This window comes from Fusarium oxysporum, chromosome 6, assembly GCF_000149955.1.
Source record: "Fusarium oxysporum f. sp. lycopersici 4287 chromosome 6, whole genome shotgun sequence".
NCBI lineage: Eukaryota > Fungi > Ascomycota > Sordariomycetes > Hypocreales > Nectriaceae > Fusarium > Fusarium oxysporum.
The window spans coordinates 3,286,612-3,309,171 of NC_030991.1; the positions used below are offsets into that span (position 1 = coordinate 3,286,612).

Here is a 22,560-nt window from a genome sequence, read left to right on the forward strand (position 1 = left end):
AGGATTGCCATCAACCAAAACACCTCCCTTGTATTCCACTTGGTCTGGAGGACTCAGTCCACCGAGCTGGCCCCAATCAGCTGCGGGCGAAGGAGATGCCATATCGGATAAATCGTCGGCCACATCCAAGTTGCCATGGTCGGTTGGTTCTCTAACATGTTGTGAAGGGTGGGAATCTTCACCTCGACCATACAATATCAGAACGCCTCTGTTCTGTTCTTGGCTGATGGGATATTCGCTAATGTATCGAACACCTTCGCGCTCAACGTGATGTTTTGTAAGCTCCCGAATGGAAGGCCATTCCAACAGCAGGCCTGCCAGAGTCGTATGGTTGATTGGAATCGCGGGCTCACCAGGGGGAACGGGTGGGCCTGGCTCTACCTCCATCTCTTCCTCAGCCATCATGCGCAGTGGCATAGGCTCTGAGGACGGGTGATCGCGATGGGCGTCATTGTAGCATCGAACTGCAGAAGCGCCTTTGTCAAAGTAAGGCGATGTTGGCGGCCGCGTGCACTCACCCCCCACTGGCGATCCAGCCTTGGCAGCTGATGTCGCAATATCCTTAGGCACGTGGGACTCCGTCTTGTTCAATCTCTGATTTGCTGGCTCCAGTTGGGATATAATCGAGTCAAGCGAAGTCTGAGCAGAACTGGGGCCTTGTACAATGTCGGCTTGAGCCTGATCCATCCTGTTAAACGTATTAGAGTTTTCCTTCAAAGTCAATGAGGATTTCCGCGAGACATACAGTTTTGGTCTGTGTTCGCTGTATATGCAATTCGCCCTCATTCTTTTGCATCTCTCACATGGCACCACGCCGTCGCACCTGACCTTCAGCTGTCGGCACCTGTTGCATGCCTGTCTCCAGTTAGAACTTGCTCGCTTCCACTCCCAAGACGCTCATACCTGACTAACTCGCTTCCTTTTCTTTCTTGCCGACGGATGCCCACCAGACAAGGGTTCAAAGGTGTTTAGGGAACAATCTTGAAGCTGCTCGCGGGACGTCTGACGGGTTACGGAAGTAGGCGCGCTATAGACATCCGGGGTTGGGGGCATAGAAGGCGCGTCTTCGTAATTCATGTGTTGCGGTGTATTATCTGGGTATGCGCCGGGCACAGCAGGAGTTAGGAGCGAGGGAGCTGGCAGATGTGTTGAAGACGTTCCTTCTGGCACATGGCCCGTTGATTTGGGTCGACATCCATCCTCGGTAGTATCTCGTTGTATAGGAGGATCTCTTGAGCCGCACGGAGGACGTTGCTGTTGGTACTGCCGTAGCAAATACTGATATTGTGGCGGGTTTTGGGGCTGCTGTTGCTGTCGGAGATGAACTAGAACGGGAGGGTAAGTATCGAGTTCACGATAGTGGCGATCGGGATTGCCATGTAGTTGCGCAGGTGCGGCGTGGGAGCATTTCGGCAGAGCTGATGACAACGTTAGACAGACCAAGGCGGGCAATGCTGAGGAGACCTAGAAGGGAGAAAAGAAGGGGTTTGTAAGACAGTACCAGTTGGAAATGAATATTGGATGTTGGCCATTTCGAAATCAGGCTGAGAACTTGTGGAATTTGGAGAGGTGCTGCGTCATGCGAGCCACCCGGCTGCCTTGTCAGGCTGCACAGCATTTTAAGTCAATGTCCTTGCTTTGTATTAGACCGGGGAAACCGGAGGGACGGGATTGACCCCTCGTTTGCAGAAATTACGTACATTCTGCTATCAAGGGGATGATGTTGATTTTCCTTTCTGCATCCATGGAGGGTAGCATGGCCGCGTGCTGTTGGTTGCTTGTCCGAATCCATATTCGCGCACTTCTGCCCCATAAGGCAAGGCGACGTCTCAGAACCCACAAAGCGTGGGGTGTGCCGTTCGTGCCTCGAATGCCATTTCAGCTCCAAGCTTGGACCCGCGCGACAGGGGTCTTTGATAGTGTCTCGCCACACCCTGTTTGTGCGGACGGTCTTCTACAATACATAACCAGGATGCTGAACAAGGTTGGCGCACGGGGCTGTTAGCGGCATGGTGTTGCCTCCAGGTCGTCATGTATACAGTGTCATCTATCAACGGTAATGCCCCCCTTGTCCCTGACATATTTCGCTAGCGGGCATTTGTCATTAGCAGGTGTTCATCGCGATAACAACCGACGCTGGGCCTGTAGGCGGGCGGCGGGGTACAGACAAAACGCACTAGCCGATTTCGATTGAGCAACATCGCAGACGTTTGTGTAGACGTTATCTCCAAGGGATCAAGACATGAATCCAGCCAGCACGAGTAATGACATACGTAGCATCTTCGGCGATGTGTGTACTTCGATACACGTTGCAGTGAAAGGTATATTACTTAATACCACCGCATCAAGTTAATAGAATCAAAAGAAGCTAGATCTTGGAAGTCGGAACTAGTATCTTCTGTATGAACTCATAAAAATAAGAACAGCGTCTATGGCGGTAATCTGTGCTAACTACACAACCAACTGCCCAGGTCCATCCGGGTATTTTCTCATCTCAACATTCTCCAAGTCTCGATCCTTACACCAGATTCCTGAAGCTTCTCCGTCGAAGTTCAGCTCCAATGGCTCCTCCACCGCTTGCCGCAATGAGAGCAATCAGTCTCGGTTTCCACCTCAGTCTTCATTACTTTGTACAATTCGTTGTGATCCTTCAACTGCTTCTTCAACTGGCCCATTTTTAAAACTTTGCAGACAGCTTCCAGTGCCTTGTCACGTTTCCCAGAGGCTGGTGCAAGGCACAAAATGAGAGTCTCCAGTAGGGGCTGTATGTCCGCGGGCGCAAGTCTTTGGAAGTAATCCACTTCGGTCTGTATAAGATCCAGGATGACATCCAGACAATTTTCTGTGGTGTAGTTTATTCCAGGAACTATGCCACCTTTCAAAGTGTATGTAGTATGCAGACAACCTGGCCCAAGGTAGATTGCCCTGTCTGTAGTCTGGACACACACTTTGCCATCCTCCAGCTCCTCTACTGAGTCCCGGAAGATATTTCGGGAATTTCGATATTTTTTCCAAACGGCGAGGTTGTGCTCAGTTGGAGGGTATAGTGCCCAGATTTTGACGCATCCCAACCCAAGAGCTGTTACAACATGATTGCCTTGGTCTACTCACCAGATCAGCCATTCAGTCATAACCAATTTTTAAGATCAGCTTTCCTACTCACCAATATGCAAGTCCGTCAAAGTGCCTGGGGGTGTTATGTTGCAAGTACTTTGCATTCCTGATTTAGTTAACTCATCATCAAGAAAAGTAGGCCTCTTTACCCATTGTCCGCAACCAATATTCATTGCATACTTCGCATTGGCCGGGTCAGGCCTGTAAAGCTGGTGCACAACATCTGCCAACATAGGAGGATTTTCTGGAGCCTCCGGTTTATTGACAGAGTAAACTTTCGTCTTGTATATATTGAAGTCGTCCAAAGCGTTATTGAAAATTTGTTCATCAGTAATCGCTGCATTCCGGCACTGGTTTGCGGGGAACAAATAAGGACCATTATAGGCATATGGTATCCTGTCTTTAATCTCCAGGGTTGAGAGGCCACCTGCTTTCATGATCGCTTGCTTGAATGGAGCTGCCATCTGGTGATGACTAGGGTCTGCAAGGAAGTTCGCAACTAATCTGTGCATCTCGAAGACCTCCTCTTCTTTGTGGCTTTTGTCGTGCGTCCCGACATGTCTCTTGAAGTGGCCTTTCACCGTCTTCATGCAAAAGAAGCATTCAGATCCGGATGGCATGCTGAGTTTTGGGGGCAGGAAAGCAAGTATGGCTAGTAGATCGCCGTTATGGATGGTGAATAGGTCTTGGAATGACTGGCAAAAGGGCTGGCAAAAGGGCTGGCAAGCGGACTGGCAAACGGGCTGGCAAATGGACTGGCAAACGGGCTGGCAAATGGACTGGCAAACGGGCTGGCAAATGGACTGGCAAACGGGCTGGCAAATGGACTGGCAAACGGGCTGGCAAATGGACTGGCAAATGGACTGACAAATGGACTGGCAAAGAAGAAGCAATGTTTCATCTCCCTTATCCCTTGCAACTTCCTTGGATTGTTGACTACCTGCTCCATCGGCCTGTCGTGCCAGTTGCAGACCGGTGAGGCTGCAGCTGCCTAGACATGGGGATACTATCCGTATCCCCGCGAGAAGCCCTGGGCTCTCTGCTCAGACGAGGCTGTTGGATCATCCCAAACCGTCCCCATCCCAGCCAGCCATGGCTGCATTCCGTTCTCTCGTACCCTGCAACTACTTCCCATTCGCAAACCTGCATTGCATTCGCAGGGGTCTAGAGAGAACGTCCAACAAGTCGCGCGTGCTACTGCATCCGTCCTTTGCCTCAAAAGAGAATGGTGATCTTTTACAATACAGCCTCGTCGTTTCACGGTCTATTCCTTCTTGTTGTCACTACGAGTTTAACCTACATAGAAAACATCTGGAGTTCCAGGACAACGACTTCATCAACTTCGAGTTGTTGAAGTTCGTTGTGGGGGGCCGCTAGTGCCAGGTTTGCATTAGGCTGATCGGAGGTACGTTCTAAGATTAGCGGCTGAGGGAACAGGGTTGCAGAACCAGGCAGCAGGGATGTCGCTGATCTCTCCATAGCCAACGCCCTTGTCATGCCCCCGTCAGGCTTTTATACCCTCCTGTCCCCCGTCAGGCTTTTTTACCCTCCTGTCCCCCGTCAGGTTTTTTACCCTCTTGTCCCCCGTCAGGCTTTTATACCCTCCTGTCCCCCATCAGGTTTTTTACCCTCTTGTCCCCCGTCAGGCTTTTATACCCTCCTGTCCCCCATCAGGTTTTTTACCCTCTTGTCCCCCGTCAGGCTTTTTTATCCTCTTGTCCCCCGTCAGGTTTTTTACCCTCTTGTCCCCCATCAGGTTTTTTTTCCCTCTCGACCCCCGCTATGGGCAGTTATCCTCTGAAAGAGCAATCGTCTGAGGTCACCCAATTTCAGAAAGGTGGGCAAGTATCCTCTGAAAGAGCTATCGTCTGAGGTCGACCAATTTCAGAAAGGTTTAATACACCTCACTGGTTCTGTAGCTGACCACCAGTATTTGATCAAGACAATAGGAAATTGGAAAAGGAGTCTGGAGATTACTGTCTGGTTTCGCTTTACCTCCGATCAATTGCGTTCGAGAATAGTCGAAGCGAATCATACAAATCGGTTGCGAAATCTTTTCGTATTTATATATCAAGAAACTGAAATCAAAAAAGACGACGAGGAGCAGCGAAAGAGAAATCCTGTTATACGATCGGAGCTTAAGAAATTCGGACTCATTGAACTGGTGTTTCTCGGCATAACGCTCACTGTTCTTCAAATCAAACATCTTACCGATGATGAGATCAAATTCATTCACGAATTTCTTCGGCAATGTATAGAGAACAACCACCTTGAGCCCTACTTGCGCCAGGAAAGATTTGTCACGGCTATCAAGAATGCGCATGTCATTGATCTCGTGGAGCAAGACTTTTCAGGTATGTTTTTGTCTGCTGAAAGTGAAAACCCTCAATCTCACCATAAGTAGACTTCCAGAAATTTAAGAAGGATATAGAGGCTCGAAACAATGAGCTTGCCAGCAAGAAGAGGAAAAAGGTGTCAGATAATGATCCAGGTACATCCGTTCTCATCATTAGTTGAGAGCATCGATGGTTAACACGTTTAGTTGGCGAATCTCTGCGCGCTTCATCTGTTAGTGCCGATGTGGCAGACGATGATAACACCTGCTGCTTTCACCATTTCCTCGCATCGCTTGGGTCCGCAGAAGATGAAGAGACATCATTATCTTCGCATCTCCCACAAATTCAAACACATGTGCAACAGCCAGCCAGTGATGAGAGTCACATTGAAAATTGCAGGAGCGAAGAAGACAGCCACTCAACAACGGAATTTGGGGAGGAAAGGGGAGGACAATGAGAACGTAGCGAACGAAGGAGACATCTACGCAGCCCAGCCCTCGCAGAAGAGGGCGAAAACGGTCGTCGAGTCCCATGCCGAAGCGCCAATCGCTGGAAACACAGGAAAATATCATCAAGAGCGGCCAACTCCAAATGTCGGCCATCTCACTAGTGTCACCCAAGGTACGTTCGACCTCAAAAATCTTTTCACATATACTGAAGGCCCAGAGCGCAGAGAAGTTTCAGAGCGTCAATATGCCATTATTCACACCGAAAAAGCTATAGACTACTTAAACAAAAAAATGTCCGACTTATTGCCGATTGCAGTTCTCGCCAAACCTATTCCGACACACCAGTATTCAAGTTTAGTATTTTTTCCACCTAAAGACGAAGCCTTTCGAAACCTTTTTGAACAAAATCTTGTTGATTCACATCTTAAACAAAAGCCTTATCAACAAGGTATATTCACCCTTGAAAGCTTTCTCATATACACTAACTAAGCTGCAGGCATTGAATGGAAGGACATCCCTCAATCCGCTGAAAAAGTCTGGAAAGACAGAGGGAAAAGCCTGGAAATTGCAATGGGTACAATCGGTTCCCTCTACCCACATGCAGCGTTGGCAATTCTTCCCGACCTCCCGGGGCCCAATCATCTTCGTGTGATTCTTTATCAAGACATGACCATGTTTGGAGCCTTGGACGAACTGCCCACGATTCACAACAATTAATCAAGTTTTAGCCACACAAATCCGAGAATATTGTTCTTGAAAAAGGCTGGGAATGCTGATCTGGAATTTTCGCAACGGGAAATCATTTGGCTTGTCAGGATGCTTCTTGTTTTCATCGGGTATACAATAATTTTTGATACAGCCTTGGTCCGACCACCTGTAATTTGTTGTTGCTGTGGAATAGTTGGCTCGCAGAGATGCCACTTCAGTGGGTTTCAATGGAACTAGGAGCAATTCGTCATTGGGAAGACGAAACTCCAATGTATCGGATAAATATAGCTCTGGTACGATACACTCAAGTCCAAGAGTCGAAATAAGATCATGTTTGTTCAAGTAGTCGCGGACTTCCAGAAAGAACTGAGGGTCCACTTGACTCAGGTCAGGCGCTGAGCTTTCACGGAGTTCGCAAGGAACCCAGCCTTTTTCTTCGTTGAACATGATCTTCTGGGCACAGACTCCGATAGAGTCGAGCGTATTGTTCGCAATTCTTTTTGTCCAATAGCAACGACGTCCATCGAAGGTTTCTGTCTGTCCAACCAGATTGAACCCGTCCGGAACTTTGAAATGGCTGTGCAGAACCCACACGGCAAAAAGATCTTCGACTCCGAATCGTTTAAAGAGCAGTTCTAACTGCAGAGTGTGCTCCTCAACTTTCTCTTGAACCTTGAGTAATACATCGTCGGTAGGAAGCTTGTTATAGCTAAAAACATTAGCGATTGCGTTGTGAATCAAGGATCGGGAAGCATACTCCTTACGAGCCTGTACAAAATGTCCACTTGTGAGCGGCTGCTGAAGTACAGGAATCCGATCGTGGCAAATCTCGCGTGAACCCTTATCCAAAAACATATCTAGTATTAAGACCCGATGTGTATGGGAAACGAAGTTAAATGACGCGATTTAACGACATACGATCATAGGATATGTGTCGCATACAACAGCCGTGACAGTTGATTCAATAAAGGTACCATCGTGGGATGAAGGAGTGGAATTTTTTTGGGAGGTCGGGGGGCGGAGGTAACGAAACCAAGTAAGCGGGTCAGCACGTGTCATCAGACTTAGGGTATGATATCTCCCAAGCGGCACGGGATTTCTTGCATATCGGGGCCCTGCATATCGAGGCCAGAGCCAGGTGATCAGCTTGAGCATATGGTTGATAATGTGATCATCCAGTAATTCCCTCATACCCCGCGCAGTGTCGGTTCATTATCGACCATGACGTCATGTCGGCCAATGATCATGTCACACGACGACTACCCTACACCACTGGTGCCAAAAGGGAAAAAATGCTTCATTGAGACATTAGTTTCAAACAATATACCCGTTGACTGGCAATTCTCCCGCTCACTCGCATGATTATTATCGATGAGGTATTTCGACACTTCCTACGTCTGCTGATCATATGAGGAATATTCGAGCAGCCATGGAACTACCCTGAAGTATCGTTGGCGTTCGCATGCGGGCCGGCACGAGCCATTTTGCATTAAAAGCTTTGACGTGCATTCGCGTACTTTCTTCTTGAGAGGTCCAATGCCCTGTAGAAAGTGATTGTGCAGACTATGACGTTACTTCAGACCTGACGGTTATTGACAGGATACCTGACGGAGCGGAACGGGACGTCTATATCTTCCAGGAGAAAGGTATTTGGGAAATTGGACTTTGTTTGTGATGCATGTTGCTACAGTGCTGAATTTCACACTCTTTTATTATTATTATTATTTTACGCGTTTTGTGAGCATGAGATCACACAATGGATGAGATAAGATGAAATCATTTGGAGGCGACAGACAGCCGACCCCTCATTTACCCCGCCCATCCTCGAGCTACTGACGGATTCAGGATAGCGTCTGACTTGGCCTCCCTTGATTGCGAAGTGTAGAGCCGTATGACTTCATTGCGACTGCCCTTTAGAGTCGAAGATGTGGCATAACTCTTCGTTGTTATATCGCGAAGCCAGTCGGCAAACAGCATCGTGGTCGATGGAATCGATGAATGCTTGCTTCTGGCTGTGGAGTTGCTCAGGGGTGGGAGGATAGTGATCGATCGCAGTTGGATGCCTTTCGTGGAAAAATATTCGAAATATTCGGGACACTGGGCGCAATGCGCTAGCGAACCAGTTGAAGCATGACATTGATGGCATAATAATGGGATACGTGTTTGGCGTCAAATATGACGGACCGCGATGTTTTTTTCTTCGGCTAAATCTCGGCTAATAGCTACTCGCCCCCTTTTTTTTTCCCTCTCATTTATTAGTCATTCATGGAGTTGTCCGATCATTGTTTGATAACCCAGGTAAGTTTCAACGCCGTACATTTTCTACAAGCTTGATTTTATAAAAGTCCGAGCTTTGCTTCGTCTCAACGAAGTTTCCGGGTTGATACACCAGAACGGCGACATGTGTAGTGTAGACTAAAGAGTGAGGACCTCGAAGTTTTCAGCTAACCAACATGCAGGTTCCTTTGGCAATTCGGAATTACCTGAAAAAATTGTCCTTTCGTTGGCGCAACACTCTGGTCAAACAATTTATGAAAACTCATTCATTAAAAAAACAGTTTGGAACTTCATGGTCTTTAGTGCAAGCGTGCCCCGTCAGCGCGGCTGTACGTGTTTTTGGCGCGAAACGGACACGACGTGGAGACTGGGGAATTGGCGATGAGGAGTCAGCATGAAGCTCCAGCAACTTCAGAGGAGCATTGTTACGGCTGGTAGTATTTCGAACCCTCATCAACATGAGAGTCATGTTCAAGAAACTATCTAGATCCAATGAAGAGGTTCTGACTCTGTTTTAATACCTAATCTCGCGCTTCTACTTGATCTGAATGACAAAGAAGCCGGATCGCGTCGTAGCCAAGATGCCGTACGCTGCCCCCGAGAGCCCCGGCAAATTTATCTTGATGTTTTTCCTGCAACTTCAGCACGTTGTAAAAGTGCGACTCGCGTATAGCGCTGCAACCTAATACTCATTCCCGCATCGGACCGTCTGAATGGGTTATAAACAGCTCTCGCCTGATAGTGCTATCTGGGCCTAGAGGTGACGTACATTGCTCTGTTGTGAGTCGAGACCTCTCCCTGGGCCATCTCGGACCAGCCAGGTCAACTTCGACTTGCTGTTGATGCGCCTGCGCGTTTAGCAGCTGATCCCCATGGCCAAGTAGGGGGGAGAAAACTGCGCTAACATGACGAGGTACCACTTGCCTCCATGGCTCACATCTGGTGTGCATGCCAGTCCCCATTCGGCATGATGGGGAAGATCTACATATGGAACACGGGAGGTGGGGGCGGTCCGCATTCAGGGCAAGCATCCGGCGCCGCCGTTCGGACCCTGTTGATGACCATTACTGCTAAGTATTTAGCTACCACGGCATTTGGAAAATGTAGCGAATTGAGCGACAGACGAGATTATCCATGTCTCAGTATCCACGCTTGAATATACGTGCCTCTACTTCATATCCCGGGGTACCGCCCTCTTGCTGATTCCTCGTCCAAGAGTTTAGCCAATTACCGTTGCTGTTATCTCAAGACTACTTTATGCAGGGATGTGCCAAGCTTCATGCATTCGCTAAAGCCATAAAGATGGTGTCACCAGACAGGGAAACCTACCCGGGAGGTCAAAATCGAGCCAGAAACAAGCCCCTTTCTGGTTTGGCGCAGTGAGAGATATGATTGAGCAATTGAAGATGCATTGAGTTGCAAGGGGCGACATCTACCGTCCTCTTTGTTTTTGCTTCTGGTGGTTCACACCCACGTGTCTCGAATGGCATGTTTGACTTATATAGTGGGAGTGCCCAGCCAGCATGTTTAGCTGTCTATCACCATTGCTGCATTATTCCATTCTCAATTTCGAACTTGTCTTATTCTCAAAGCTCCTTTCGTAGACAACCATTCCCTACACAAACCCTCACCCTAAAGTTTCCTTCCGACTCAAGGGTATCAGATCTGCCTCAACTATCTGGCACTGTTGAGTCGCACTTGAGATCGGCCATCCTCGTGTACGACGTCAAGATTCTTGCGCCAGCACTCGAAGCAAGCGCGAACGCCACATTAGCTCCGACAAGAATCCTCTGCCAGCCCCTCCTCAGGGCCAATTCGGTTCTACTACAACTGAGTCACAATCGACTGTAAAGTCCATCACAGCTTCAGAGGGCTCGCCACAACCTTCGCCCCAAAGCCTTCCCCGAACCACTGTCGTGCGTGGCTTTTCGCCTTCCCAGATCCCTCCTCCTCAAACTATTCCTGGTGCTGCTCAATCATCAGACGCAATTCCTGAGCCCAAGTCGTCGCCTGCTGCCAAGGTGGTGCAACCAAAGAAGACCGCTCGCTTTGCGCTTGATGGCTCTTGTTTGTCTAGTGAACAGGACCAGAGCCTCAGGAACAGCAAGCCCATCATTTCCCATCATCAAGAAGCCCGTGTTCCAGATCGGTGGCTCCTCTGAAGAAGACGGCTCAATCAAGAGCGCCATGGCTTCATCACGACCTGGCTCGCTGCTCTCTGCACGCAAGAAGCAGGCCTCGTTCAGCAACAATGTCATGACACGAACAATTGATGATGAGGCAGCTGTTGACTCAGACACCGACGACTACATCGACGAGAGCGCCATCGATGACGATGACGACTCTTCGGACTGGGAGGACTCGATGGAAGAGAGCGGCAAATCCAGCATGGACGACAAGTTCCTCCAGCGAGTGGATTCCAAGCCCAACTTGACCTCGCGACGATCGCTCATTACCCTCATGCTTGCCCAGAACGATCGCGCACGCACTCTTGGTAACCACGCTTCTCAATCGACTTCAGCTATTCCACGATCTCGTATGGCCCACGGCCCGTCACTGGGTGCCTCACCCAATGACTCTGACGATGCTCCTCTGATGATGAAGGGCATGCGTGGACCCGGTCTTAAGCCTATCCATCAAGTCCCTAGGTCTAGTGCTCAGCCCATCATGACCGGTCCCAACCAAATCCAGTCTCAAGCTGCGTTGTCACCTCGCACTACTCGTCGCAATATGTTGGCGACTGAGTTGACTGAGTCTCTTCGACGTCACCTCCTTTGGGAGCGACAACAGAAGTCGTCGACAGTCAATGCCGTCCTCAAGCGACACCATACATCACATGATGTGGCCAATTTGAAGCAGTACCCGGAGAGGCCTTGCATGAAGAGCGAGCATGTGAACTCGAGCAGCCAGAGGCAGTACTTTTCCGTTGAGGCCAACCGCGGATACCACTCCAGCGGATGGTGAATATTCACAGATCTATATTAATACAAATTGTACATAAATTTCGATAGCAGGGCAAATTGCATTGAATGTCTAGCTAGCGACCTTGATACTATCTTCTTCTGCTGATAATAATTTGGGATGCATCTTGGGACTTTGATGCCAAGGTCGGCGCTCTTCTACCGTGAGCTGTACCACGGAAGCTTGAAACGAGGAAGTCGTGGTTGAGTTACTCCAGATAGCCTCCTCATATACTTCAAGCTGGGTCGACCCGGGTGAGAATGCTACGAGTCAAGAATGAGAATGTTCCCAGATAGTAATTGTATACAAATCACTACGGTGCAGCAGGGACTTCAATAAAAGCTGATTGCTGTTGCGTAGTGTTTCGAGAGGAAGGGCTATCGTTGCATGTGAATTAGCAGCTGCAGCGATTATGCTTTCTACATCTCTACGCTTTCAATTGAACCGGCCGTTCGTCTCTCCGTGTCTCTCCATTGGGCTAAGCGAAATAGTAACTGCCTTCGGGCTCCGTGGGCTCAAAGCACCCAAACAGCTATTGAAGTCGTGCTTTCGGCCATCATACAAGTTACTCCACATCTGAGACGATCAGGTCGGAAGCACCCCTACCCTGACTGACGATAGCCGGAAGAAGAAACCAACCCACGGGCCTTCGTTACAGGGGTCCAGGTCACTGACCATCGAGGACAAAGAGTGGGGCGTAGTAATGGATAAGGTGTTCGCAGGCATGCATAAATGAGATGCAAAACTCTAAGCAAGGGTACGTTCAACCGAAGGGGAAAAAGAAAGAAAGGCAAGAGTACTAGTGCTAAAAGTAACTACTTAAGAGGATGGACCACCGAGGAGCGAGCAAACTCCATGGCGACTGCATCGATATCAAGCCAACACTACTCCAAGACTTACCAAGCCTCTGTTCAGAACCCTTTGATTTATTATCGTTTCTTTATCAAATTTGCGCATTATCTAATATCGGGACGAAAAGAAACCACTGGCGTCTGAAATCTCGTCAGAAATCAACCCGCGAGCAAAATGTTCAAAGCTTTAGTGACAATATCGGCTTCATTATTGGAAATCCTGAAACATATGTTGTTAGAACTCTCCTACCTCTTGAATTTTTGCAACCAGGAACGGCGATCCGAGGAAATTGAAAATTGCCACTGTATGTATTCTTCTAACTGAGGATTATCAGAGAGATAACCGAGAACAAAGCATCAAGCACACGATGTCTTGTTGCTATGGAATCAGGCCTTTCCCGTACATCAGAGACGCTAGCACTTTCCGAGGCGCCAGGGACACCAAATTTTCCCCAATCATCAGTCATTATAGCTTCCTCACAGACATCAAAGGCCCCAGTAACCAGAGTACTGGTTGTTCCTCGCGGAGCTGAGCTTGAAATCAAAGACGAAGGGTGTCATATATCTCCTGTACTATCATGTCTGGACAGTAACAGAAAGACAAGCGAGAACAAGGCATCAAGCTCAAAAGGTCTTGTTGCTCTTGAGCCGGAACCTTCCCAAATACCAGAGACTGGAGCAATGCCCGAGACGACAGGGAATCCAGCCCATCCTCACACTTTAGAGGCTCAAGCATCTGGGATATCAGTTGTTCTTTACAAACCCGATCCCGAACAGGCAACTGACGCCGCGGATTGGCAGACGCCTCCGACAGTGGTGGTGAACCCTAAGCTTACATGGTATGATGGTAATATGATGGAGCTCGAAATGCCATCTGAGAGGGTCTTATATGGCACTGAAGCGGTTTCGGATTTTCCGGGAATCAAGGCTTTTGTACCTATTGATGGTTCTACTAAAGCACCTGGAGATATCAAACTTATAAGTGTGACGCAACTATTTTACCATGAAAGTATTTCTCAAGGTATTCGAAGGAGTTTGGCGACTACGAATGTCACTATGGAGAAGTTTAGTAAGTGGGAAGAAATTAAATCTCGTATAGGGCATATTTAGTCAGATACAAGTATCTAGTTATTCGTACCTATCTTCGCATCCTACCATCGTTATATACATAATCTTTCAGTCGCTGAGTTCAAAAAGAGTGTATTGTACAACCATTCAGCAACATCTTCCAAAACAGAGGCGTACTAACCAGCAAGCACATAGATAGAAAGTCTGGGAGAGGGCATTGTACCTATGAGACGAGGTCGAGGCGTGCTGCAGAAACGGCAACTTCAACGGCGTTGCGGAGAACACCCGAAACCCACGATCAATGCTGCCAAACACTCGGAAGCTCCAGACTCTGCCCACAATCGGAAGACCTATAGAAACAAGATTGTTGACGTGCCAGTTAGGAGACTAATAGTGACGAACCCAAGCATAAGAAGCAGCCAAACGAGAGACATGCGTTAGCTGACTGCAGGCATTACGTCAAACTGAGGATCCATAGCGATGCCGGGAGATATACTCAAGGGGCTAAATGGGCTAATAGAAATGGCATTGGTTGGTTTACTCTATCCTCGGCGTTCTATCAACAAGTATCGTTTGACATATGATGGAATAGCGCATGTTACTTCGGTTGTGCAGTCCACTTTCGACGCTTGACTTCTACTTTATGCTCCAATGGTTCTGAAAGATAGGCTAGCAACAAGATGGCGGACAAAGCTACACGAGCAGTATCGCATGGCCAAGCAGGGTCTTTGCCAGCGTGTTCCTCAATTTACCACACAATCGTCATAGAGAACTTTCGCTAAGAATACAGATCCCGCGCTCGTCTTCGCCGCCCAGTGTTTGAATGCATGCCCTCCTGGCATATCCCCTCGCATCAACCTAGGACTGTCCATTACCAGAAGAATCAGCGCGAGACCATTGAATTTGCCTCGACACTGTCCGATTGAACTGTTGGATCCGGCTCGTCGTCTACGAGACAGTTGAAGCTGACATGTGACCATCCGTCCTCGTCCGCGTCTGCCTCTGCGTCCGGACCTGCGTCGCTGCCCTTCGTATGTTGCAGATCCTTCACGCCTTGCACTGGAAGTGTCGTCCACGCCTCGGACTCGGTAGGCTCGGCATCATCAGTGCTCGATAGTTCCTCAACAGCCGTGATGGTCTTCACAGTACGGGTGGTCTTCCTCAGCTCCAGATCGAAAGCCAAAGTCGCGTCATCTTCATCGCCCTTCTCTGCTATTATGCTGAGTGCGCCGGTCGGGTCAGTGCAGCTACCAAGATTCTCGAAGCGAGCCAGTCGATTGCCTCCATTGGACAGCAACCTGCGCAATTCGAGAGACCGATCGACCACGTCAACGCCACAGGGGCACCGAAAATCGTGAGCCTCCTCCTCTGCGTTGCCCTCAGTCTTCTCGTCGACAACTGTAGCCGCGCCTGGAGCAGCCTCAGCGTTCTTCTCCTCATTCTGTCTCTCCTTCTCTTTCCGCATTTCCTCTGTCCTGGCCAATCTCCCCTCCTCCTCCTTGAGTTCGACAGCGTGGAAAGAAGGATCAACAAAGACGACTCTAAAGCCGCTGTCGCGCTCGATGATTTCCGGCATCATCTTGCTTGGCCCAAGCTTCGGCACCGATGAGGCCCCGGGCACACTGAACCAAGGGCGTCTTTCTTCGTCGGTTTTGAGGTCGAAGAAGTCGCCGCTTAGCTGAGTAGCCAGACGCAAGATCTGGACTTGCCGATCATTCCACATCTCGAGGCTCTCGACATAGTCGAAAGCCTGTATCTCGTCGAAGCTGTATTTCGACTGCTTGAGCCAGCCTTTGGGGAAGAGGGGGGGATCACGACGAAGTCCTTCCTGCCTCCGTACTTCCTCCTCTCCGACTTCTTGGGCCAGTCGTGCCTCCTCGGCTTCTCCCGCCTTCTGCTCGTCTTCCAGTTGCGTCTTCTCAGCATCTTTCTCCTTCGTCTGTGTGTCGCTGTCTTGCTTTCGCGCATTTTTGTTTTCGCTCTCCTTCATCTCTACTTCTGCCGATGGTGCCTCCACGGCTTCTCTCTTTGCCTGCTGCTCTTCCTGGGCTTCATCAGCAACAGATTTCGTCAGAATGTGATACTCCGCTTCATTCCCTGACGCGGAATCTGTTAGAACACCATCCTTTGCTTCGCTATCCGTCTTGGCATCCGTCAGAGTCGTCTCCTGTGCTTGTTCCACGGCTGGAACCTCTGCGGTCTGCACGGCGTCTTTGGTAGGCTTCTGTAGAGACTTGTCACAAGGCCTAGATTCAGCCTCGTTGGCGAAGAATAAGCCCGTAACCAGATCATGCTCCCGCAGGAAATTGGCGTACATCCTCCGCGAGCCCGGTGCCTTGGTGCCCCCGTCCTTCTTGTGCGTCGTGTCACTGGCTGTAGTCTCCTCTGTCGTGGCCATGGACTCTTCCGCTGCAGTCTGACTCCCTTCCGTGGTGACCGTGGCGATTCCCGTGATGACGCTATTGTCGTCCGTGGTGACTGTACCGGCTTCCGGAGTGGCCGTGGCATCTTGAGCTGTGGCCTCTTCCGCCGTAATCACTCCCATCGTGGCCGTACTCTTGGCGCGTTCTGCCTTTCGTTGCTCCTCTGTTTCGCGAAGGTATGTCTCGATGTTGTCTTTGGTACTGAATGCATACTTGCCGAGCCTCTCTCTCTCGTTGAGCGGCGAGAAATCTGTAATGAGTTCGGACTGAGAAGCGCTCTCCAAGGCAGAGGCACTTTGACTCTCGTCCTGGCGCAGAATCAGGTTGAAGTAAGGCGTGAGAGCCTCTGCGTGGAAAGCCGGACCGAACCATTCCCTCAGGGCGGGCCGCGTCTTTAAGGAGCGCATGAACATCAGGATCACCAGGATGAATCTCCACACCCCTAAGCCACGCGTATCTGCGTCCTCCAAGAGATACGGGACCATGGTGTTGATCAGTTCGATCGTTGCATCATGGATATCCCTCGCGTTGGCCATGGCGTCAGAATCGGAGCGGTCCTCGTCCGTCACAAGGTCGGGGGCAAATTTCGCCATCATCGGGCTCCATCTGTTATCAGCAAGAGGAATTCCAAGCAGCAACAGGCAGAGCAAGAGGCCGAGTTGGGCGCTGCAAGTGGTCAGTTAGAGACAAATGTAACGCGATTCCGTGGGGCCAGCACATACCTTGGACAAATTCTAGATGTCTTGGCAGGTCCACCGACCTTTATTTTCTCCAGTGCTGTATAGACAGTCTGGAGATGATTATTCCTGCTCTCCTCATAGCCGTTTGCCTTGAGGGTCTCAGGCTCCAGAGAAGCAAGAATCAGGTGGGCAACAGCGGTAAGGAAGTGGTCCTGGTCGGTCTGGGGGATGCTGGCCGGCTTCTCAGCTGCCTCCTTATTCCGGCCAAAAATCGGGTTGATAACGGTCAGCAAGGACTCCCGCGCGGCGTAAAACGGGGTTTTGACGACGAGAGACTTGATGTAGTAGAGAAACCTGGACACATCAGCGTCGAAACTTGCGTCAGGCGAGGAGAAACGGGGCTGGACCAAGATGGCCAGGTGATGGTAGAGGCGGCCGACCGTGGGATCATCGTTCCGGGCCTGAGTGTACTCTTCTCGTGCAGTGTTCCTCCAGCACTCCCTCACGTTCATGTCCCTCTCTTCAACGGCCATTCTAAGCAGCAATTATCAGTCTCTGTTGGCACACCTGTCCATCGTATAGTGGACGCAGCAGGGGTGGCGCTTCTACTTACCCGTATCGTGCTAAATCTCCTTTGCATTCGACCCAGGTGAGACGGAAGCTCGGGACGGTCTCGCTCATCAAAGATATTATACCATACGCCAGTATGATGAACTGCTCCATTATATCCTGAGATTCGGGAAGTCGTGTGCGAAGGACCTCGAGAAAGGAATGTATTCCGTGCTTCCACATTCTTGCCGGCATGTTATACTTTGCTGCGAGCCCACGGAGCGCTGGCGATGCCGAGGGGTGCTGCGAGGCCAACAAAAAGTCGTAATGTTCGTGTAAGTTTGTGCGGTGCAGCGCAATGAGAGCTGCATACTGCTCAATTCTGAGACTACGGATCCATCGACCGGAGATCAGCACCCAGTATTCCATGCCAACCTTTTTATACCGGCTCTGATCACTCAGCGGCCTCTTATCAACATAGATTGGCAATTCAGTCGCGGGCGTCTTCTCAGACTCAGACTTTGTCTTCTCGTCGAGGGCAACAGCGTCGACTGCTGTATCCCCCGTGTCTTTGCCTACATTCTCGGGCGCAAAGTCGGCCTCTTCAGCGCAGGTCTGGGGCTCCGGGGTGGATGGACTGGCGTCCTGGGCTGAATTCTGTTGGGTGGCGTCGGCCTCGAGAGCCGTATCTACATCCGCTTCAGCCTTCACAGGAGAGGGCTGCGGCTCTTGGGCGGATAGGTTGGCGTCATGGTCTGAAAGCTGCTGGATGGTGGCGGCCTTCTCGGGAGCAGCATTTACGTCCGCATCTGACCCCTTGAGACATTTTTTCTCGGGATCGACATTCTCGAGAGCAGTCTCTGCCTCTTCGGGAATTATCTTCACAAAATTCTTCTCTGTGTCCACCTCCTCGTGAGTCATCTCGGGTGCGACCTCCTTAGAAGCGACGACTGCCTTTTCGGAAGCGATGTCTGCCTCTGTGAGAGCTATCTGTTTAAAAGTCTCTTCGGTAACCTTGGAGGTAACCTCTGCTTCCTGAGCAGCTATCGCCTCGGGAGCAACCTTCTCAGAAGCCTCCTCCTCGGGAGCTGCCTTCACCCCCTCAGGAGACGTCTCCTTGAGAGCCGTCTGCTGCGTGCTGCAAGAGGGAAGGAGGCTGGAGCGAAAGTGGAGGCAGAGAAGGAGGTCGCATAAGTAAAAGCGTTGAACCATGTTCCAGAGGCGATGTCGGCCCGCGTGGATGCATCGCCAAAGGGCCCAGAGGCCCAGAGCAGGCTCTTTTGTTCTGCTTTTGGCGGTCTCGAGATCGCGCAATAACTGGTCTACCAAGTCGTATCCAATGTCGAGGTAGTGTTTCCCGGCTATCACCTTCTTGTGAGCCTCTTCGCCTATTTCGGCCACATTGACGGCGGCCAGCTTATTATACTCAGGCCATCCAAGTTTCTTGGCACGCAACTCCAAAGCCACCTGGAATCCATGCAGATAGTCCTCGGGGTCGCCAACGTGCGGAGCTGTCTTTTCAGACACGGGCAAGTCCTTGGCTGATTCGAGAGTCCAAGGCTTCTTATCTCCCTTTGTGGCGTCCTTCTGAGCCTTGACGTACCAAAGACGAACAGTTTCAGCTGGGTTCATATTGCCCTTTTGAAGCAGTATCAATTTGGCCTCTGGGATCGTCAATAGGTAGTCGGGGATGTGGAGCGGACCGTCTGTCCAGGGCATCTGGCCATCGTCGGCTTCTATGCATTCCTTTTCTACCGTCGCCAAGGCGTCATAGATACCCTTCACTTCGGCCACCAGTTGATCGTTGGTAATTGGACACGTTTCATGCTGCCTGATCATCTTTTCAGGGTCATGCAGTGCGTCTTGATTGTCGGTCTTGACGACCTCGACCTCCGTGGCGACGGCATTGGCAGAATCTCGTCTCTCGCCAGTGACAGTTGCTATATTGTCATCGCTGTCGTCCACTTTGGTGTTCTCGTGGCTCTCAATACCAACGGCGTCACCCTTGTCGGGCCGGGGAGACTGCGATGATGCACCATCGAGCTCTGTCACAGCCAGCACCTCCGAAGTGTCTTGAGATACGGAGTCGGTATCAGTCTTGACGTACTCGTCAGGAGCATCTTCTGATGCGCCGGAAGGCTCGACCCGCGACGGGACCTCGGACTTATCTGGACCACCACCCATGATGGAGTCTCGAATAAAAGGAGTCTGCCAGAAGAGCGGCAGAGCTGTTGTAGCTGATATAAATTCAAAGGAGGAATCTCGGTTTGTGAATAGTGAGACTTGTCGCGAGAGGTGCGAAAATCCGAGCAAGAAAGAGGGAGTGCACGAGGACGAGGGCAAAGGTTTATAAATAAAATGAAAGGTTGGAAAATCGGCGTTCAGGTGGTCACCTCCCTGAAGTGCAGCCTACAAAGTATGCCAAATAGGCGATACTTTACGGCGCCGAATATAACGGTTGTATTATGTTTTGGTTGCCTTCTGGATGCCTTCTTTGCAGCACCCAGCAACACAGGCACACCCCCTACCCCCATCCCCTTCTTCTCCACCCTTTTTTCAACCCCCTTTGACAGCATGGCAAGCCCGAAGACTGGGGGCCTGGGGGCAAAGTCCGAGTGCTGTCAGGCAGATTCGGCAGAGCGTGTTTCAATTCATCGAATCACTTGAAATCACAACGGCCAAAGTCCCAAAGAATCGCCAATATTTGCTCGTGCAAGTAGCCCGCCTACAAGTAACTGCCAATCAGCACTGACATACACTGGCCAAAAGGAACCAGACTGTACAGTTAGAAGGCAGGCGGACCGCGACGTAAAGTGTGTTCGTGTGCCATTTGAAGGATCAGAGATAACTCACGAGGTATACGGTCACTCCTACAGAGACAGGGAAGCAACCGATGCCTGGTACCTTGTACTCTGTTTTCCTTTTTTGGGGCACTGCCTGGCCAAACATACACCGAGAGATTGAATAATTCGCGCAGGTGGAAGGCTTGTGCAGGGCCTGGTCGTACGAGGCGAGTCTTCGCCGTGTCATCGGTGTCACACAGTCTTCTTTCTTGCCGTGGGTTCCACAATACGACCTGTCAGCCTCATGCTGCGGTGAGTTGTCCCCTTGCCTAAAAGTGCCTAAAGTAAAGTGCCTATGTCCGGCCCCGAAGCTTTCTCGGCCGCTATAAACAAAGAGAGGCTTCCTCGGCGATGGAAAAAGAAGGTGTAGTGATGGATAGGTCAGGGGCAAGCTCACGCACAAAAATGTACATCACTTTCGAGTGGTCGCGATAATTTAGATTGATTGGGCGATAGAGGAAGCAGGAAGTATCAAGGATGCGTGCAAGGCAAAACGCCTGTAAGTGATCGGAGCCCAATGGTCACATGCGAGGTGAAAATAGCGGTCGGTTGGGGTCCTTGGGGAAGGTTCGTCCTATTATGTGTTGGTTTCGGGCGTCTGGTAGGTTAGGTGAATTATTCTTCTGGGAAGGTGTTGAGGGAACTTGGTGCGCCTGAGGCCGCAATCTTGAGATGAAAGTGGGGTCTGCGGCCGTAGGAAAAAAAAAAATTAATAAAAACAATAACTTTAAATAAAATTTAAAGTTTAATATATGTAACAACTAATTGTGACGGTGGTTCCCAATTATGGATAAACTAAGCCGTGCTAGGTTTATTGTTTGCAGATTGCGTAGGGCGTGATGCTGCGCGCTGTCGAAGTGTCACGTCTCTTGATGGTAGATTCAATGCGTGTTAGGCTTAATCAATGTAAAGAAGTTTTATTGATAGCTGGTGAGCTAGTACCTATGGAAGTGCAAATGAATGTGATCTATATACTGAAGGTGCTTGGTAGTAATCAGTGAGGTCGTTGTGAGATCGGTGGTGATCACGTCAGGTCAGTACTGACTACAACGGATCAGCTATGGTCACGAATCCTCGGCGCTGATCTGGCTTGGTGAAAGGCGGCGTTTAGAAATGACTGTAAAAGCTTCTTGCAAGAGTGTTCTGGGGATCCTCTCGCGACGATACTCGGTTCCAAGCCCATCGCCTCTTGGTCCTACGCGCTAGGATGATGTCATAATCGTAGTTTTGGTCGCCGTCGAGTAGAGCATAATTCGTGGTCATGCGCTTCCATTCCGTCTGCCATCTTTTTACGTCTGGGGTTTGAATCTTGACTCTCTCGTCCTCTGGCAAATTATCGATATCCAAGGACAAGTTGTCAAAAACATCCCACTGATCGTCAAAGTAAATCCCGATAGCTTCAAAAATTTGACAGAAGGCGGTAATGCCGCTGCGTAACAACTGAAGTATGAGACTGTCATACCCGGTAAACAGATTTTGAAACACTCGATCTGGCTGCCAGTGTTCTTCAAACTCTTTAGTGGGAAGGCGTTTGGATTTCCAAATGCATTTCTCGCCGGCTCTTAACGATCGCCGAATATCGTCACCCTTTTTGCCAAGAAATATGCGAAAGTTTAGAATCGTGGGCCGGATGCGGCGCAATTTGAAGACCATATCTCTGCGAGGTGCAAAGGCTTGTGTATGTCTCCGTCGTCGAGGAAGTCCACGGGAGCGTGTGCATCTCTGCTGTTGATACAAGCACGTGCGATCAGAAAATTGGTAGCCAGGCATGCTGTAAAGTTCCGATGTCGAATATTTTGGCATGAATGTGAAGGCCGTGTGGACTACACTGAGGCCGCTTGGAATTGAACGGCGAAGGAAGTAAAGCATCAAATCGAAAGGCACAACGAGCTTTCCCGAGATATTGCAGCCTGTGAGATACAAGAGTAATTCGAAAGAAGGGAAAAGTGATCGTGGAGCGTGGGGATGTTGGACAACTTGAAGCGGAGTTTCAGTCATTTCCACAACTTAGAGCCCCTAGCCCATAAATATATTCAATTAAGGGGTTGGTTCTCCGGTATCCCTGCTGGTGTACTCCTGGAAACCCCGAATTCCCAGCCACATTGCAGCTGCTTGTGACCGCAAAAGCTCACTGGAGTTGTGGCATAGGCTCGTTCGCCTTGACGACGAATTCTTGGCCCAACAGCTAGCCGGTGACGAAGAAAGCGGCGGGGCAGTGTTCAACGTCACAGACAAATTCGAGGCTATTTCCCAAGGCCGCAGGTTTGAATGCTGCGACACCAAAAACACAAGATACCATTG

At 50.0% G+C, this 22,560-nt stretch overlaps 9 protein-coding genes across 9 annotated transcripts in view; 4 read left to right on the plus strand and 5 right to left on the minus strand.

The window, feature by feature from the left end:
- Nucleotides 1–1,532, minus strand: part of FOXG_13979 (uncharacterized protein) — a gene marked incomplete at both ends in the record, with an annotated part of 3,574 nt that extends 2,042 nt beyond the window's left edge. The window contains 4 exons of the mRNA XM_018394050.1: nucleotides 16–688; nucleotides 746–834; nucleotides 904–1,418; nucleotides 1,502–1,532. Coding sequence (XP_018253462.1) covers nucleotides 16–688; nucleotides 746–834; nucleotides 904–1,418; nucleotides 1,502–1,532 — 1,308 coding nt within the window. The remainder of the gene's footprint in view (nucleotides 1–15; nucleotides 689–745; nucleotides 835–903; nucleotides 1,419–1,501) is intronic.
- A 1,020-nt stretch (nucleotides 1,533–2,552) lies between these two features.
- On the minus strand, nucleotides 2,553–3,734 carry FOXG_21313 (uncharacterized protein; the record flags this gene model as incomplete). Its single annotated transcript, XM_018401646.1, has 2 exons — nucleotides 2,553–3,103; nucleotides 3,164–3,734. 2 exons carry the CDS (start codon nucleotides 3,732–3,734, stop codon nucleotides 2,553–2,555), a joined length of 1,122 nt encoding a protein of 373 aa, XP_018253463.1.
- Nucleotides 3,735–3,786: 52 nt separating this feature from the next.
- Nucleotides 3,787–3,981, plus strand: FOXG_21314 (uncharacterized protein; the record flags this gene model as incomplete). The annotated part of the gene is made up of 1 exon (XM_018401647.1): nucleotides 3,787–3,981. The coding sequence occupies one exon, from the start codon at nucleotides 3,787–3,789 to the stop codon at nucleotides 3,979–3,981; it is 195 nt and encodes a 64-aa protein (XP_018253464.1).
- Nucleotides 3,982–5,803: 1,822 nt separating this feature from the next.
- FOXG_13980 (uncharacterized protein) lies at nucleotides 5,804–6,616 on the plus strand (the record flags this gene model as incomplete). The annotated part of the gene is made up of 2 exons (XM_018394051.1): nucleotides 5,804–6,071; nucleotides 6,396–6,616. The coding sequence occupies 2 exons, from the start codon at nucleotides 5,804–5,806 to the stop codon at nucleotides 6,614–6,616; spliced, it is 489 nt and encodes a 162-aa protein (XP_018253465.1).
- Nucleotides 6,617–7,462, minus strand: FOXG_21315 (uncharacterized protein; the record flags this gene model as incomplete). The annotated part of the gene is made up of 2 exons (XM_018401648.1): nucleotides 6,617–7,316; nucleotides 7,365–7,462. 2 exons carry the CDS (start codon nucleotides 7,460–7,462, stop codon nucleotides 6,617–6,619), a joined length of 798 nt encoding a protein of 265 aa, XP_018253466.1.
- Nucleotides 7,463–9,432: 1,970 nt separating this feature from the next.
- Nucleotides 9,433–11,848, plus strand: FOXG_13981 (uncharacterized protein; the record flags this gene model as incomplete). Its single annotated transcript, XM_018394052.1, has 4 exons — nucleotides 9,433–9,540; nucleotides 9,627–9,664; nucleotides 10,629–10,889; nucleotides 10,969–11,848. 4 exons carry the CDS (start codon nucleotides 9,433–9,435, stop codon nucleotides 11,846–11,848), a joined length of 1,287 nt encoding a protein of 428 aa, XP_018253467.1.
- A 1,229-nt stretch (nucleotides 11,849–13,077) lies between these two features.
- On the plus strand, nucleotides 13,078–13,806 carry FOXG_21316 (uncharacterized protein; the record flags this gene model as incomplete). The annotated part of the gene is made up of 1 exon (XM_018401649.1): nucleotides 13,078–13,806. The coding sequence occupies one exon, from the start codon at nucleotides 13,078–13,080 to the stop codon at nucleotides 13,804–13,806; it is 729 nt and encodes a 242-aa protein (XP_018253468.1).
- An 841-nt stretch (nucleotides 13,807–14,647) lies between these two features.
- Nucleotides 14,648–19,600, minus strand: FOXG_13982 (uncharacterized protein; the record flags this gene model as incomplete). Its single annotated transcript, XM_018394053.1, has 3 exons — nucleotides 14,648–16,853; nucleotides 16,910–17,401; nucleotides 17,481–19,600. The coding sequence occupies 3 exons, from the start codon at nucleotides 19,598–19,600 to the stop codon at nucleotides 14,648–14,650; spliced, it is 4,818 nt and encodes a 1,605-aa protein (XP_018253469.1).
- A 1,766-nt stretch (nucleotides 19,601–21,366) lies between these two features.
- On the minus strand, nucleotides 21,367–22,257 carry FOXG_13983 (uncharacterized protein; the record flags this gene model as incomplete). The annotated part of the gene is made up of 1 exon (XM_018394054.1): nucleotides 21,367–22,257. The coding sequence occupies one exon, from the start codon at nucleotides 22,255–22,257 to the stop codon at nucleotides 21,367–21,369; it is 891 nt and encodes a 296-aa protein (XP_018253470.1).
- Between the last annotated feature and the right edge of the window lie 303 nt (nucleotides 22,258–22,560).